Genomic DNA, 16,750 nt, shown 5'->3' with positions numbered 1-16,750 from the left:
AACCTGCCCTATGGATGGTGTCAGTGTGCACCCCGCTGCCATGGGGCGCTCATCACTCCCAGCCCCTCCCCTCCACTGCGCTCCCTGCCATGGCTCCTGAAATCCCTCCAGAGACGGCTGCTGCTGGCCCACAGTGGTGATCAGCCCAGGGAGAGGACTGCACATGTGTGGGTGCAGCTGGGCCCCTTCCCAACCCTGGCAGCTCCCTGCCTTTAGGAAGCCAAACCGCCCCCTCGGTTCTCACTCCTGGAAAAAGCAGTGACCGCGCTCGCCACCCGCAGGAGGCGAGTGGAAAACGCCAAGTCACCAGAAAGCAGTTACTTGACACCTGGGGCCTGGACGCTAACGTGCGTGACTGAGGTGACGTCAATCATACAGGAACGGGAGCCGGTCAGGGTCCTGGCCTGGCATCAGGGGTCACACCGCAGGCCCCACCTGCTCTGGAGGCAAAGTGGGTTAGACTTTTATTCAAAAAGGTAAAGCCATTTTATTAAGACTCGGGGAATGACAAACTTCCGGCAACATTGTGTACACACATGCACAGTGCAGTTTGATTTCAGTAGTTTATTCTGGAGACAAAGCAGTGCAAGAGGCGGCCACGCATCCCGCTTCCCAGGGCTCAGGCAGCCAGGAGTGACGCGGACATTGTAATTGGGGTTCCACACTCAGTCGTGTAAACGCGGTTAGTCAGCAGGCCCGTGTCCAGGACAGCAGGCAGCTCTGAAGGCAGCCACCCCACCCCAGGCCGAGGTGGGCAGCCCCTGCTCCCTGCTGAGCCGGTGCCTAGTTCAGCAGCCTCCGGCCATCCTCCCGGCCTCGCGGGACAGCCAGGCCTTTTCCTCCTCAAACCCAACTGGTACCTAAGACCAAGGTCATGCTCGGCAGGTCCTGGCATCTCTCCCAGAGCTCACTGTCCTGGGACAGACACAACCCTCCTCTGAGGAGGGGCTGCCAGCCGTGGACCTTGGGATGCAACAACCAGCTGGCGGCCTGTGCTGCCACCAGGGCTGGGTGGCTAGTTGGGAGGGAATGGTTTTCTCACCTCTGGGCTGCTGCTCCCTCTCCCTCCCTGGTCCCTGCTGGCTGGCTCAGTGGTTGGGGCTGCAGTGAGTACAGGAGGGGGACGGGGTCTGCGGGGTAAGGGTGGGGCGGGCGGCTCCTCCAGCCTGGGAAGGGGACCCCACATCGCCTCGACGCCAAGGGGGAGTCCGTCCAGGTCCACCTCTCGGGAAAGCAGGTGCATCGCAGGGCCTGGGGCATCAAGCCCGCCCTTCAGAGTTCTGGTCTCCACGGAGGCCGGCGACTCTCAGAATGACTTGCCCAAAGTCATGGCACAAATCCTTGGCACGGGCGGGGTCAGCCTGGAGGACCCAACCAGGCAGCCTGCTCCAGGATCCCGACGAGCAGCGCTTGGTCAAGGAAGAAGCCCCTGGTGGGCTGCGTGGGGCAGTGGTGAGGAGCGGAGGGGCTCCAGGGAACTGGACGTGAGGGAGGCAGCGAATCCAGGGCCTGGCCTCCCCAGGGAAGCTTCCTTCCCCTTCCCTCTGGGAGAAGGAAGCGGCCACAGCCCAGACCCAGCACAGAGCCCCCCACAAGCGGCAGCTGCGGCCTCTTGCCCCCGTGGCTCATGCTTCTGGGAAGGGCAGCTGCATACTTTGTGGGGCTTTGGGCCCCACTCCTCTCAAAGCTGAGAGGAGGCCGGCCTGGGGGTGGGGCTTGGAGAGGAGTGAAGGGGAACCGTCCACTTGCTCCGTTCAGCGCCTGCAGCCTAAGCCTGGTCCGCAGCAGCCATCGAGACCAAGACACGGAAGTGTACACACACTCGCACACGCACAGCAATCGCACACGTGCACACACCCCTCCACTCAGACCTAGTGTTGAAGCACACGCGTGTGTGAACTGGGTGAAGATCTGCACAGCAGGAGTTAGGCAGGGGCCCTCTTCCGGGAGCTGGACCGCCGGGCTCTTTCCACCCCCCAGCCCCTCACTTAGATAATGACAGAAAATAAGGTTAAAAATTGGGGGAAAAAATCAGACCGTTGGGAATTCTAAGGAGGATGTCACCACTGGGGGCTGCTGGTCCAGTGGCTGTGCTCCGTGGCCCACGCCGCCCTCTGGGTCCGGGCTCCGTGGCTACTGGGAGGAGGCCTTGGTGGCCAGGGAGGCCACGCAGTGCTGCTGGAAGCTGGGCGACACGGCGGTGGTGCAGCCCAGTCTCTGGTGCGGCAGCTTGGTGGTGCTGCCCGCACCCACGCCGCCCGCGTCATCCTCCGCGGTCCAGGGCGGGTCCTGGCCCATCATGCTGCTGCAGCAGCCGGGGCTGGCGCTGCACGTCCGCTCGCCCGCCAGGCTGTCCGCCTGCTCCGCCAGGAGCCTGCTGTGCCTCAGCGGGGCCGTGTCCCCTGCAGCTGCGGCTGCACTCTGGCCCTGCAGGATTGCGGCGATGTGGTTCAGGAGGTCTGTGAAGAACTCGCTCACGCCCTCGTAGCCTGGGGTGGGAGAGACAGACAGCACAAGCTCAGCCAGCTGGAGCTGGAGCTGGAGGCGGCTGCGGCCCGCGGGGAGGGAAGGCACAGAGGATAAGGCTGATGGACGCTACACAGCCGGGCTCCACAGGGCTGGTCCCTGAATGTGCTGCCCCCGCGTGAGAAGCCAATGAGAAAACACTCCCCGCCCTGTCCCTCTCGGGCACAGCTTCACAGGCTCCTTCATCAGGTGGCCTGGCCGGAGGCCCCTGCCTGGAGGACCAGAGGCCCACTGCTCCTCCCGTTCTGAATCACTAACTCCCCTTCCCACCGAGGCCGGCCTCAGCTTCCTCCTGTGCGAGCTGAGAACTCGGGGAGATTCCTGTGGGCACGACCGAGGGGGCTGGAAAGTGGGCAATGCCTGATCCATAGCAGCTGCTCCCAAAATTGAGTCCTCACCCCCAAAATGCCTGCGGGGTACTGTCTGTGCCCCTGCTCTGAGCATCACAGCCAGGGGGCAGACGGAGCACCCCCGCGAGGCCACACACTAGCAGCGGCTTCCCTAACCAAGTGCAGCCCAGGGTCCTGAACAGAAACTGCTGGGCCTGCAGTTCCCACCGCAGAAGCGAATGCACATGTCAGCACAGGCGTCCTTGGGAGCCGAGCAGAATGAGAATCTAGGGCGAGGATTTTGCTGACTCCCCAAAACTACTTCAAGAGACATGTCACCTGGGGTGGGTGCCCCCACCTTCCTAAGCCAATTTGGCAGGACAAGAACCAGGCAAAGGGCTGCAAGAACGAGGGTGAGGACATGAAGCGTGTCCCTGAAGGCCAGTGTGCCCGCTTCAGAGGGGCCTGGCACTGCCCACACCACCCCGCGCACTATGCGCCCACCACCATGGTGCGCACGAAGGTTCAGGAAGGGCAGGGTGCATGGACTTTAGAGAAAGGCCTGCCTGGTGCTGCAGGGCAGGGCTGCCTCATTTGCTCACTCGTGTCTGTGCCCACAGGGAAAGTGAAATGGGTGAAGTAGCTGGCACACACGTCCCCTCGCCCGATCTTCACAGCTCTCCGCCCCGTGTCGCAGATGAGTTAGAGTCACGTGATTGGCCCCAGAGGCACAAAGAGCCGCCCAGGTGGACACGGGACTATACACGAGTGGAGGTGGTGATGGCGGCCCCGCTGGGTGCATCCTGGCTCACAGAGCACAGCCTCCAAGTGACAGAGCCAGGGTCTGGAGCAGGCCCGTTGGCCCCACCTTGAGTCCCATGTGGTGCTGGCACCCCACTCAGGACGGGCTTCTTTCAGACCTGGGCTGGGGGAGACGGGCAGGCGGCCCAGGCCCCTTGGGAGCCACCAGCAGGCGTGCCCAGGTTTCTAGGGGAGAGACACAGTGTGGGAGGGGCTGGAGTCACGTCAGGAGACACCAGGGGACAAGCCGTTCCCTCAGCAACCGCTCTGCTGTCCCCTGGTGAGGCCTGGAGGCCCCGGGCGGGTGTGTACTTCCTGGTGAGCAACGGAGGCCTGAGGGTGGCCAGGAGGCCGTGCAGGCCGCTCTGGGCCCACAGCTCTGCAACTGAGAGGTGAACCAGCCGGGGGCACCAGCTCAGGCCAGGCTCCTCCGTCTCTGCGAGGTGGGAACGCCCTGGTGCAGAGTGAGCACCGAGACTGCCCCGCTGGGCGCTGCCCCGTCAGACGGCAGGCAGAGCCGGGATGGAGGCAGCCGGAGCGAGAGGCAGGGCGCCTGTGGTCAGGAGCGAGGCCCATCCCGGCTCTACCAGTGGGTAGCGGTGACTTTGGACAAGCCATCCAGCCCCCAGCCTCCACGTCGCCATCGGTAAACTGGCAAAGCTCCCAGGGCTGCCTGGTGTGGCAGGCACTGATGCCACCCACTGTTACTACTTCCTGGAGCCCAGCACGCAGCCCTCTCCCCCACGGCCTGATGCGCTGTGTGCCCTCCCTGTGCGTGAGGGCTTCCTTGCACCCTGGAAATGCCCCCCAAACAGTGGTGGTATCTCCCACTGAGCCCCTCGCTGAGGCGAGACCACGAGGGCCCAGCATGTGCTCCCCTGCTCGGGGCTCCAGCAGACAGCAGGGAACACGGGCCAGCCACAGGGAGCACCGCGGCTCTGGGAAGGGTAAGGAGCACAGCCCTGCACCAACCTAGGCATGATCTGGGACAACTCCTCCTCTCTGGGTGGCTCAGTGCCCACGGAAACCTGTGGGGATAATCCCTCCAGCGTCCCTTCAGCTCTTCACATCTCCACGGGACCCAGGGATCAGCTAAGGTTTGGCCAATAGCGGCTAACGCTGAAGGCGCAGGGTCAGGAGAGGAGGTGAGAGAACATGCGTTTGCCCACCATGCACCCTGGCTGGATGTCCGGACCCGACCTTCGCTCTCCCCACAGCCTGCAACCTCATCGGCAGGAGGGCTGAGGCCCAGTGGGGGCTGCATTTACTCCAGGCTCCACCGAGAGGATGGAGCTGCCCCGTCACCTGCCCGAGGACACAGCCCCTGCCGCTCACCTGGGAAGGCATTGATGTCGATGACAGCGTGCTGCCCTGTCTGGTTGTTGATGATGATGTCGATCCCGAAGAGAGACACGCCCAGTGCCTGCCGCAGGGCCCGGGAGAGCTGCCGGATGACCTCGTCACTAGGCCGCTCGAACACGCCCTCGATCTTGTCCAGCTGCCAACACACCACACACACACACACACACACACACACACACACACACAGGAGTCAGGCTGTAAGTGGGGAGGCGCAAAGCCACACCCCACAGAGACCTTCAGACAAGGGGGTAGGACAGACCAGCACCAGGATTGGGTATTTCCAAAGTCCTTTAAAAAATGTTTTTACTGATTTTAGAGAGAAGAAGGGAGAAGGACAGAAAGATAGAAACACTGACAAGAGAGAAACATTGATTAGCTGCTTTCTGCACACCCTCCACCCACCGGGGATCGAGCCCATAACCCGGGCATGTGCCCTGACTGAGAATCAGACGTGGCCTCCCTGTGCCGCCGCGGCTCATCTGCGAAACAGGACCAATGAGGCTCCCACCCCGACTACTGGGGGAACCATGAGGAGCTACGTGGCAGGGACAGCACATGCCTGCGGGAGGGGGACAGTGCCGTGTCACCTCTGTGTGTCACCTCCTGGGAGGTGCCCCACTTGCTGGAGTCCCAGGACTGTGGGCTCAGGGGCCAAAGGGGCACTGACCCATCAGAAATAAAAGTGAAGCTGGGCCACAAAGTTAAACACGGAATTGCCTATGGCCCAGAGATTCCACTCCTAGGTGTGTACCCAGAAGACAGAAAGTGGGAATCTGCGTGCCGATGCTCACAGCGGCAGATCCACAAGCCAAAATGCCCCTTAGCGGATAGCAAACAGACTGTGTCAGCCACACACGGAGTGTCCTCAGCCACGTGCTGCAGCGCGGACGGCCTGGGAAACGAGGCCGAGTGAGAAAGCCAGGCCCAGCAGGCCACATGCTGCAGGACTCCCTGAACCTGAAGGGCCCAGGAGAGCTAGATCCGCAGAGACAAACAGCAGACGAGTGGTTGCCAGGCCTGGGGGGAGGAGGGAGGGACTGCCAATGGGCACGGGGCTTCCTTTGCAGGTGAAGGTACTCCAAGCCACTGACTTGTTCACTTTAAAAAAGTGAGGCTGGGTCCGGACGGCTGGGGACAGCCCTGGGCACCAAGGACAAAGGGCCCTGTCCCAGCACAGGAAGCTGCATGATGAGCGGGAACTTCTGACCCTCACGTGGGCAGCGCCTGTGCTCCCAGGTGAGCGCCCCCGCCCCCGCCTCTGCACGAAAGGCAGGGCCCCTCATGCCCAGACCTCTGTCTTGGCATCTTATGGGGGAAACACTTGCCAAGGGGCTGTGACGGGCACTCACCACTGAGCCCCCGCCCGCCGCCTCCTGGCACTCGGCCCCGCGGCAGCTCGCCCCTGGTCCTGCCCGCTGCGTGCTGAGCCTCAGGGCCCTCTGGGTCGTTTCTCACCCGGTCAGTGGGTGCAGAGACACCCTCGCTGTGGGACAGTGGTGAGGGTCCAAGAAACTAATGTCCAAGGCTCACAGCGCAGGCCTGGCAGCGACAGCCCTGGCTGCTGCAGCAGCACGAAGTCTCCTGACACGCTGTTTGTACAAGCTTTTCTCAGCTCAGTAAGGAATCTCAGAAACCGCCCGGAGCCCTTCAGTATCTGAGCCCAAAGAGCCGCCCAGACGAGATAAAGGCATAAACAGAAAGGAGACGATGATGCTTTGGACAATGAGGCAGTGACAGGAGGGAGGGAGCCGTGTGCATGTGGACCGCCACCACAGCTGCTCTGCTGGCACTTCCTGCCCACCTGGCACTGCCCTAGGGAGCAGGAGGGAGAAACCGAGGCTCAGAGAGGCCCAGTGACTCTCCTGAGGCCACACAGCTGGGATGTTGTGGAGCTTGGTCTGACCCCAGGCAGCCTAGTCAGTGTCCACACTCTTGACCGATACCCTATCCTGGCGTTTGGGGTCTGCACGCTGGGTGTGGGAGGGGGGGGCATCAGCTGTGGATGGACAGGCTTCAAGGCCAGGAAGGGCTCCCTGCAGGGGACGGTGAAGGGGATGGGGCCCCGGGTGGGCAGGAGGAGGGTGGGGCGTATCTGGGGTGCAGCTGTCGGTCCCGGCCAGCCTGCAGGTGTGAGGAGAGGCTTGCATCCTAAATGGAAAGAGGACAGCTGACTGCATTTCCCTTCAGTTCCAGGAGTTCCCGAACAGCAGCCATAAGCTGGGGGGAGGGGGGGGAGGAGACAACGCAGACCCTACAGGGCCAGAGGCGGCCCCAGAAGTGCCCTGGGCGGCCCCTCCCCTTCACAGACAGAGACAGGGGAGGGGGAGACGGGATTACCTAAGGTCACTTGGGGTGGGTCACTCTGCGTAGGGCCCTGGCATCAGCTACAGCCCTGGCGGCCAATAGGCCCACGCACGGTGTAGGGACAGTGTCCGCGGAAGCCTGTGCAATGCCGGCTTCCCTCTGCCAGCCCGAGCAATGCCTGACAGCTTCGCGGGAACTGGGCTTGCCTAACGTGTCTGAAGCTTAGGAGACCAGACACACCCTCTCCCCCACTTTTAAATCCTTTCTTGTGCAGTTTATTTCCATCTCCTAATGCACACAGCCAGGCCCCAGGAGGCACTGGGTGAAACCTGGTTGTTCCTGGAGCTTCCCTGACTGAGAAACGCCCCTCACCATTCTGAAGGGCGCTGGGTTCCCTCCAGGCCCTGTCCACACCTGTGGGCGGCCCACCCCAGCCACATAGCTGGCTCCTCAGGGAACCGGAAACCAAAGACAGACAGGTGGCCGGGCCGGGGAGGAGGTGGCAGGGCAAGCACAGGCCCTGACGTGGAACAGAAGGGAGTGGGGTCTGAGGCAGGGTCTCTCAGGAGCTCGTTGGTGAGGCCAGAGGACAGGGAAGGGGACATGGGCAAATCCTCCCAGAACAGGAGGACGGCCGAGTCGGGGAGCAGGAGACCCAGTAGGGGCTCCCAACAGAGGGTCCCCAGTGAGATAACAAGTCCTCGATTCCTGGGGACCAGCTCTGGAACTAGATGGGCCTGGGGTCAAGTCCCAGCTCTGCCCTGGGAGCTCAGAGAAGCCACCAGCCTTCGAGCACAGCCCCCCTCGGGAAAGCGGAGCTGCCCTGCCCACCCTGCTCCGGGGCTGCCCCGGGCCTGGCTGCAATGCCCCAGGGCATCCAGGAGGGAGCCTGACACACAGCAACACTGACCAGCAGCCTGAGCTCACCACCCACCGAGCAGCAGCCCAGCAGCACAGAAGTGACAGCGGGCGGTTAACACCCTGGGACACACACAGACAAGGAAAGAAAGGAGATGGCGTGGCCTCTCACCCCGCCTTTAAATCAGTAAAAAGCAGGGCATCAAGCTCCTCCTGACTGGGGAGCTCCCCGTGCAGGGGGAAGAGCTGGAAAACCTCCCGGGCGTGACCTGGTCGTCAGCACGAAGGCCCGGGGCAAGCAGGCCAGAGGCCTCTGGAGCCCCTCGCCTGGGCGGCCAGGAAGGCCCCTCAGACCCTGCCCAGGGAGAGCTCGACCCTGGGCCCCGCAGCCAGGAGCACACCCGCCCCAGGCTCACACCAGCCACCAGGGCGGCAGGGACATACCTCCGTCAGGACCGATGACGACTCCGGCTTGGACACGTTGTGGCTGTTGAAGAAGATGGACTTGCGGTCTGAAAAAGTAAACACACGGAGAAGCCGGTTAGCAGCTCAAAGAGGGAATGGCGACGCCACCGCCCAACACCAGGGGGCAGCACCGCCCCAGCCACAAGTGACGGTGGCCGCATGGGCCTTCAGGCTCAGTGTCCAGCAGCTGCCACCTGAGGCCCCAGTGAGCCGGGCACCCCCACCCCAAGGAGACACTACGCCACGGATGGACACATGCCCGCTCAGGGCTCCTGTTTCAAATTTCCTTCCCATAGAAAAATGACTGAGTGAGCCCACCAGGGTAAGGGCTGTTTCTCTCCAACACCTGAAGGCCCCATCCCCACACCGTGTCCTATGGACCCGGCATCAGAAAGCCGGGTGTGTGGCTACGTGGACAGGAAATGCCGCACACCCGACTATCACAGGCCGGGATGAAGCGGTCGGGAATGCCACTTCGCCCAGCCTCCCCGGCCCTCCCGGTGTCTGCCCTTGGCCTCCTTTCCCAGGATCACCGGAGAAGCAGTGAGGCTGCACTTGGCATGTGAATGCTGAAAATAAAGGGTTCTGCTGTTCCCCCACTCTTTAGGGGAAAAGTAGGAAATCAGAATGTGGGCGTCTATAGGTAACATCCAAGAAGGCACACAGAACCACCTGCCTGGCTCTGGAAGCTGGCATAGCCCCTGAATGCCCTCCACCTCCTTCCACCCCGTTCCCCTGACCCACGCCCACCTTCACTGCACCCCATGTCACTCAATCCCATGGGGCACCCAGACAGGTAGGCCGATCCCAAGAATAATGGGAGCGACAAGGCCGGTTTGTGTTCACCCGTGGGAGAGGAAACAAAGGTCGTCGGCCAGGCAGAAACATGTTCTCAAGCACTTGGGAGAGTGGGCACCGAATGTAAGCATCGCAAACACGAGCCTGGGGCCAGGTCCTGGAAAAGGCTGCCTATCACCCCCATGAACCCCCAGGCATGACACAGGCCCCAAACCTCCATGCGGCCCCTGAAGGCAGGACAGGAAGGCTGAGCACCATCGTGTGCCAGGGCCCAGGCTGAGGGGCACCTGCTCTGGCTGCCAACAGCCCCACCAGGACTACGGCGATGCCATGATCATGCACGAGGAAGGATGTGGGCGGAGGCCAAGCAGGCAGGAGCTGAGATGTACCTGGCGTGCTTCCTGCCAGCGAGGCACACAGGCCCCCTGCCGCCCAGGAGTGCCCGACAGTCCTCCCGTCGCTCCAATCAGAGCCGGTCCAGACCGGGGGCATGAGAGATGGTCCTGGGGAGGAGCCTGGGGAAAATAAACACCCGGCAGGACTCGTGCCAAGCAGCTCACCGACCTCGACTCCTAACCACCGGCAGCAAGAGTGAGCCATGGGGACAGAGTGCCCCCGGGCCAGAGGCTGGAGCAGGGCTCTCCAGCCTTCTGCAGGCACCGGCAGCGAGAGTGAGCCGTGGGGACCGAGTGCCCCCGGGCCAGAGGCCAGAGCAGGCTCTCCAGCCTTCTGCAGGCACCGGCAGCGAGAGTGAGCCGTGGGGGTAGAAGCCCCCGGGCCAGAGGCCGGAGCAGGGCTGGAGCTGCTGGGACGGGCACTCCGGCCTTTGGCGGGCATTGCCCACCTTCTCGCCTGCACCCAGCCGGGCCCAGCCCCACTGAGCTCATTTCCTTAAAGAAAAGATACCCAGTTCCTCTAAAATGGCCCTGGCCCTCTGATGGCAGGAACACCCTGGATGTGGGAGCCCATCCACTCTCTGCTCCCCGACTGTTCCTGGTGAAGGGCCATCACCACCTCCCGGCAGGGGAGGGAGGGCAATGAGAGAAATATGGGTGCTTCTGCCCCCGATTTACAGATGAGAACAGCAGATTCAAAATAAGGACAGTAAATGACAAGATTAGCCCCAAATATCCTGTAACCAGTGGTGCAGCCATGAGCTACGCCACACCTCCTTCAGCGCCTTGTGCTGAATCTTCATGTCTCCCTCGGGTGGGGGGGGTGGTGTCACAGAGCTGTGGATGGTGACCCAGGTCTTGTTCAGGTTTCCATACACTGGTCACCTCTGCAGGGGGGCCCGCCCTGACCAAGTGGCTCCCTTCACCCAGTGGTGTCCCGGGACCCACTTATCTGGTGCCTTAATGAACCCTTTTATTATTTCTTTCCTCGTGTGCAGGAAAACACAAGTCCAGGAGGGCAAGACGTGTGGCTGACTGCTGGATCCCTCAGAGGCTCTAGGTGAGAGACCAGCAAACCACATCTGTAAATAAAGTTTTATTGGAACACAGCGTGCCCATTCATTTACATAGTGCCTGCAGTGCGTCCACGCTACAGTGGCAGCATTAGATAACCATGATAGAGCTGGAAATATTTATTATCTGGCCTTTTGCAGAAAAACGCCCGCTGACCCTCTCAATGGGAAAGTGTATCATTCCTGTCTGGATCCCCAAGCGAACAAGGCCCCGGATGGAAAGCATAGTCAAGGCGCTGTGTCCGCAGAGGAAGTGCCCTTTCTGACCCTGGCAGGGGTGGAGGCAGGGAGCGGTCTCCCCAGACTGTGACCCACAGGCAGAGAACAGAAGCGCTCCTGGTGGCTGGTACAGGCCAACGCCACCTGCGCAAGAACCTGACTTCAGTTTCAGTCGACGCGACTTGCCAGGCGCCACTGGCTGTGGGACACCCCTGACTTCAGAGACATTAAAACGTAAAACCGGAAGTGCACCTGAGAAGCCGAAGAGCACGCAGCCGTGGGGGCAGGACAGCGTCCCCTCCGCCCGTGTCCCGGAGAAGCCTGCTCAGGTTGCCCCCAGCTCCCCACGCCACAGGGGAGGCCGGGGGCACCACACTGGGCAATGGGAACCAGAAGGGGGTGGGGCTGGAAAGAGCCCAAGGCCCCCTGTCAATCAGTCCAGCTTCAAGGGCCGCTGCCAGGTGGAGAACACGCATGCGAAAAGAACAAAGCCCACGCCAGCTCCCTGGGCGGTGCCGGAGACAGCGACAGGGACTCAGCCCTGGGGGTAGGTGGTGGGCAGACCCAGTAGCATTTCTCCACCGGCTCAGTGTTATTTGCTCATTCACTCGGCCCCAGTCCGCATTTTATGGCAAACTGGCAACCTGGAACCGGCCACAGGAAGACACAGACGTGGAGCCCACGCCCTCCTGACATGGACCAGCGCATCCCAACCAGGAGAGAAAAGGGGCACTTCTGCGTGGAAAGGAAGGAAACTGTGATGCGCTTCTTTAAGAAACGGGGCGATTGTGTTAAAGAAAAAAGAAAGGAGACAACCTAAGGTAGGGCTACTCTTAATCTAATACATTTCCAAAGATTTGAAGCACGTATTTTTTTGAAATGTGGATTTTAAAAAAAACAACCATCAGCCAGGGACTTAAAAAAAACGTCAGCCCCTTTTGGCCAACAATTGATAAGAATGCTTCTTGCACCCGGTCGGTGTGGCTCAGTGGTTGAGCATCGACCTATGAACCAGGAGGTCAGGGTTCAATTCCCAGTCAGGGCACATGCCCAGGTTGTGGGCTCGATTCCTAGTGTGGGGCGATGCAGGAGACCGCTAATCAATGATTCTCTCTCATCATTGGTTTCTCTCTCTTCCTCTCTGAAATCAATAAAAACATGTTATATATATTATAAAAAGGATGCCCCTTGCAGATGTACAGTCACACACCAAAGGACCCCTGCCGACATCTATCCTCCACTCCCAGGTCATCCCATCCCAGAGGGTGGGGGCTGGGACCAGGGTGAGGAAGGGGATGTCCTGAACCTCACACGGGCCTCAAGTCCTGGAGCCCAGGCCTGGCTGGGAGGCCGCCTGCACTCAGGAGGACAATCCAGTGTCTGCTCTGGTGCGTTAAGGGGAAGACGGCTGAGAGGAAGACAAGAACGGCTGAACTTCACTCAGGAGAGTGGCCTGCGCCCCGGGAGGACTGACAGGCAGCCCCAGCAGGTCTCAGGAGCCCATCTGTCTGGGCAGCTGGTAGTGCAGCTGGACATCCCAGCCAGTGGTGGGTTTCCCGCGCGGAGCCGAGTGCACAGAGAGCTGAGCAAACCACGCCAGCCACCGATGTCCTCCCAGAAAGCCACTCTCCACAGATGCTGCCACCGTTCCAACAGGTTCCAGAACGTGCCTGGGGGATGCCTTCAGAGCCACTAGGACATTCCTGGGAGCAGCCCCAACACAAGCAAATCCTTATCCTAGTGCCAGTCTGCGAAACGGCCTGGCCAGCAGGCGGCAGGGGAGCAGCGGAGGCAAAGCTGGGCTTGGGGAGCCACCAGCCTCCCTGGGGGCTCCTCAGCTGCCCCCAAGGACGGCAGCGGCCTGCAGACGCCATTGCTGTGACCCCCAAGGGACACATGGGACCGTCACCCACTGGTCCACCAGTCACTGACTCAGTCCTCACCCGCGGGGCACAGCGAGGTGTCGTGCCCACCGCCTGCCCCAGGCCCCAGCTGGGAGCCCTGTGGCCCTGCGCGCTGACCTCTCACAGGGCACACGTCCGCCTCGGCGGCTGCAGGAACAGCCAGCAGCTTGGTGTTTCCCCATTTGGAAAAGGAGACGGGATACAGTCAGTGGTCGGGCCCTCAAAACAGGAGGGGCCCCTCCCTCCTCCCCTCCCCTGAAGGGCCCGTCATCCGTTCCAGCAGGTTCCTCCTGTGTCTCATGGCACAGGGTCCCCAGCAAGCAACCTGGGCACAGAAAATGTGGGGGTGCTTTTTGGAGTTTACAGTGGTTCGAATGGATGGGACGGGGGTTTCACTTCTTTTCCAAGATCTCTTCATTACGGCACACAACTCGTTCCCCCTCCAGACGACCACTTCCCCTCCAGACAACCCAGGTGCCAGGGGTTAGTGCTCAACCGACGCTGTGTCCAGCTGGGCTGAGCTCGGGACAAGCTGAGAAGGTGGTAGGCTTGGTTACCTGACATGCCCGCGGAGAAGTTCTTGAGCGAGGGCCTCTGGACCACCGTGTAGGACTCGCCGACCACGAACACCTTGTACAGGACGGCGTTGTGGTTGATGAAGTTCTGGACCACGCAGGGCGGCTGGATGGCGCTCAGGCCCTCCTGGTTGAACACGATGGCCATCTGGGGAGACAGGGCCACGGGCCTCAGCGCACCGCCCTCCCGCCTCAGACAAGGTGCACCACCAACCCTGCCACCAGCCTGACGACTCGGCAGGACTCTCAGCGGGGTGAGTGGAGCGGGGCTCGGAGGAACACTGGGACCAATCCTCTCCCGTGGGTTGGAAACCCCGCACACCGGGCCTGCCATGCGGGGCTGAGCTGGCTGCACTGCGAACCCTGTTCACGCTGCAGTGCAGGGAGCGGACCCTGGCTGTGTGCTACTCAACCCTCATGACTTCCTTGGAGGGCCCTCCACACGGCCTGGGATGGAGAGGCAGAAACCAGAAGACTGTGGAGCAGGAGTTGGGAGGCCTGGGTCAAAGCCTGCGATGACGAGGGCTGCCTTTCACTGCGCACCCACGACAGGCCCTGTCCTGGAGATGACGTCAGACGCCTGCGGGCACCGTGCACCTCGGAGCTGGGCACGTCATCAGCCCCTTTACAGATGAGGAAACCGCGGCCTTGAGAAGCTCAGGGCTTGCTGGAACATGACTGGGACTGCCTGGCCCGCAGCCTTGTCCTCTTACACGCAGACGGGCACATGCTGCTCCCCGTCCCGACGGGAGGGTCTGCGAGGGGACTGAGGGAGGGAGGGCAGATGCTAGAGAAACGCCCTGCTCCGGCGGAGGCTGCCTGCAGGCCCACTCGAGCAGCCGACAGTGCCGGCCGCAGCTGATCCCTCAGCCCACAGGCCCCAGAGGAGCCGCCGATGCCGGAGGCTGCTGGGAGGGCTACAGCCTGACAGCTGCTGCTGCCCCCACGTCAGGTGCCACCCAGTGTGCCCGGGCTCAGCTGGACGGGGAGAGAGTAGAGACCCGGTCACATGGGAGACAAAACGCCCCACAGTGGCTGTCTCCTTAGCCTTCGAGGAGAGTGAGAGACGGTAAGAGGGCCCGACGCGGGTTCGAGTCCCAGCGCCACACACTGCACAAGCACGGCAGGGACTTGCTCTATCTAAGCTCCATTCCTCACCTGTCTGGTAGCATCAACCCCCAGGGACAGGCTTGGGGGCCAGGGGAGCTTTGAGCTTTGGTTTAAAAACGGGTGAGGGACAATCCAAACTGTGGAGCAAACAGTGTGCTCGCCTCGGCTTACAAACAACACACAAACCAAACGGTTCTGTGAGCACCAGCCAGGCGCACGGAGTGCCCTCCAGAGGGTGAGCGGACACAGCCAGGGGGTTCTCGCTGCTCTCACACCGCAGGCACCCGAGGAGGTGAGGAGCCTGCCCCACCCGCCCCCAGGCTCCTGCTGTGGAGGGCACCCCACTGGAGGGGGCCCCTCTGATGCTAAAGCCTCCCAGGAAGCAGGGCCCGCAGCCCACACCAGCCCCTGGTGTCTCCGCCTCCGGGGGAGGGTGGGAGAGGAGCCCTCCCTAACACAGCACTGGGGGGGGGGGGGTACCGCGGGGCTGGGGGGCTGCTGGGCTGAGGGGTGACACAGCCTCCCCAGAAGGCACTGCCTGAGGGTTCGTCTGAACCTCTCCCCTCTGCGAGGACCAGCAGGTGCGTCAAACACGCCCGGTGCCGGGCCCACGCAGCCCATTCAGCGACGCCCTTATCCTCCACAGCCACCATCCGTTACTCATGTGGGCCAGGAGCTCGGACAGGCTGGGCCATCTGCCAAGCCACACAGCTTGGCCGCACACGGGGCCGGGGCCAGGCCCAGCCGGGTCTATGCAACCAGCAGGGCCCCCTCTGCGCAGGCTGGCTGCTCTGACTGGGCTGCTCCCATCACCCATGACTGGGTCCTCCTTCCACCCCGACGGCCCCAGGCCCTCACACAAAGAGGACCCGCTGGGGGGGTTGTGGTGGTGGTGGTGGTGGTGGTGGTGGTGGTAAGGGCCAGGTGGGCGGTTGGCAGGCCATGCTGGTGCCTGTGAGGGCAGGGTGGCTGCTCTGAAGCCTGCTGCTCCCTCCGGGGCCTGGCACAGAGCACACGGGCATGGAGCCCAGGCCGGCCCACGAGGGCTCCCACCGTAGGAGGCGCTGGCCTTTGCAGCAGGCCGTAACTGCCTGCCCCACGTTCTTCCCACGGCAGAGGTGCCCCTGGGCCTTGTAGCCCCCACCGCAGCATGTACCGCAGATCCCATAAATACCTGCCAGGGTCAGGGCCCGGCATAAATCCTCCACAGACCCACGTCTAGACAGGAGGCCCCGGGAGCACTGCGGTGGGACCGCCAGGGCCAGGCTCTCCCAGAGGGCCTGCTCCGGGGCTCGAACGTCTACTGCCCCTGAGGGTGTACCATGCCGGGGGCGTGGAGGGCCACAGGCCACGTCCCAGGTGTGGCTCCCAAGGGTAGTGAGGGCCACAAAGACCCCAGGGAGCCCCTGCCGGCTGTCTGCTCCTCCTACCCCCAAGGGCCTCCTCACTTGCCTCCCACCACCCCTCACTGCTGTCTGCTCAGCGACAGTCGCCCACTCTGGGTCAGCTCCCCTCAGCATCCTCCCCGGGCACCTGAGGTGGGGTCGGGAATGACTGCTGGGTGAGTAAGGAATGGATGAGAGGGAGCAGCACGGTGCCCTCTCCTCCTCCCCTGCCCTTTCTAAACAAGCAGGACCGCCCATCCTTGTTGGCAGTGAGGGCATCTTTCCGGTCCGCAGCCCTAGGAGGGGCCCAGCCCAGTGCCTGGCACAGAGCAGGCACCAGGGAGTGGTGACCCCGATGGGCCAAAGCATGGAAAGCCAAGGGCAGGTCAGATGGGTGTGAGAGCTGCCGCAGGGGCTCAAATGGCGTCTTGCACAGACATCCGGCCCTTGGGGACAAGGACAGGAACCCGGGGAGGCTGCAGACAGAAGACCAAGCCACCAGAGCAGGGCGGGGGAGGAGCAGGGTGGATGGAGCAGACTCAGCGGGGCCCAGAGAGACTGTCAGGTGGTCAAACTTTCCACTCACCTCGTGGGAGTTGGTGCCGTGAGCCACTCTGGTTTTGCAAACTGTGGGTGGAGGGTGGGG

The 16,750-nt window shown here is 62.3% G+C and overlaps 1 protein-coding gene across 1 annotated transcript in view; it reads right to left on the bottom strand.

The window, feature by feature from the left end:
• Nucleotides 1-544: 544 nt before the first annotated feature.
• The window catches only part of LOC139009319 (inositol-tetrakisphosphate 1-kinase), a 135,093-nt gene continuing 118,887 nt past the window's right edge, over nt 545-16,750 (bottom strand). The window contains exons 6-10 of the mRNA XM_070413568.1: nt 16,691-16,731; nt 13,592-13,757; nt 8,625-8,692; nt 4,992-5,154; nt 545-2,489 (exon numbers count right to left, since the gene is read on the bottom strand). Coding sequence (XP_070269669.1) covers nt 2,134-2,489; nt 4,992-5,154; nt 8,625-8,692; nt 13,592-13,757; nt 16,691-16,731 — 794 coding nt within the window. The 3' untranslated portion in view covers nt 545-2,133. The remainder of the gene's footprint in view (nt 2,490-4,991; nt 5,155-8,624; nt 8,693-13,591; nt 13,758-16,690; nt 16,732-16,750) is intronic.

Source organism: Myotis yumanensis, unplaced genomic scaffold, assembly GCF_028538775.1.
Source record: "Myotis yumanensis isolate MYYU_CA2020_CCGP unplaced genomic scaffold, mMyoYum1.0.hap1 SCAF_1, whole genome shotgun sequence".
NCBI lineage: Eukaryota > Metazoa > Chordata > Mammalia > Chiroptera > Vespertilionidae > Myotis > Myotis yumanensis.
This window is presented reverse-complemented; position numbering and strand designations above follow the sequence as displayed.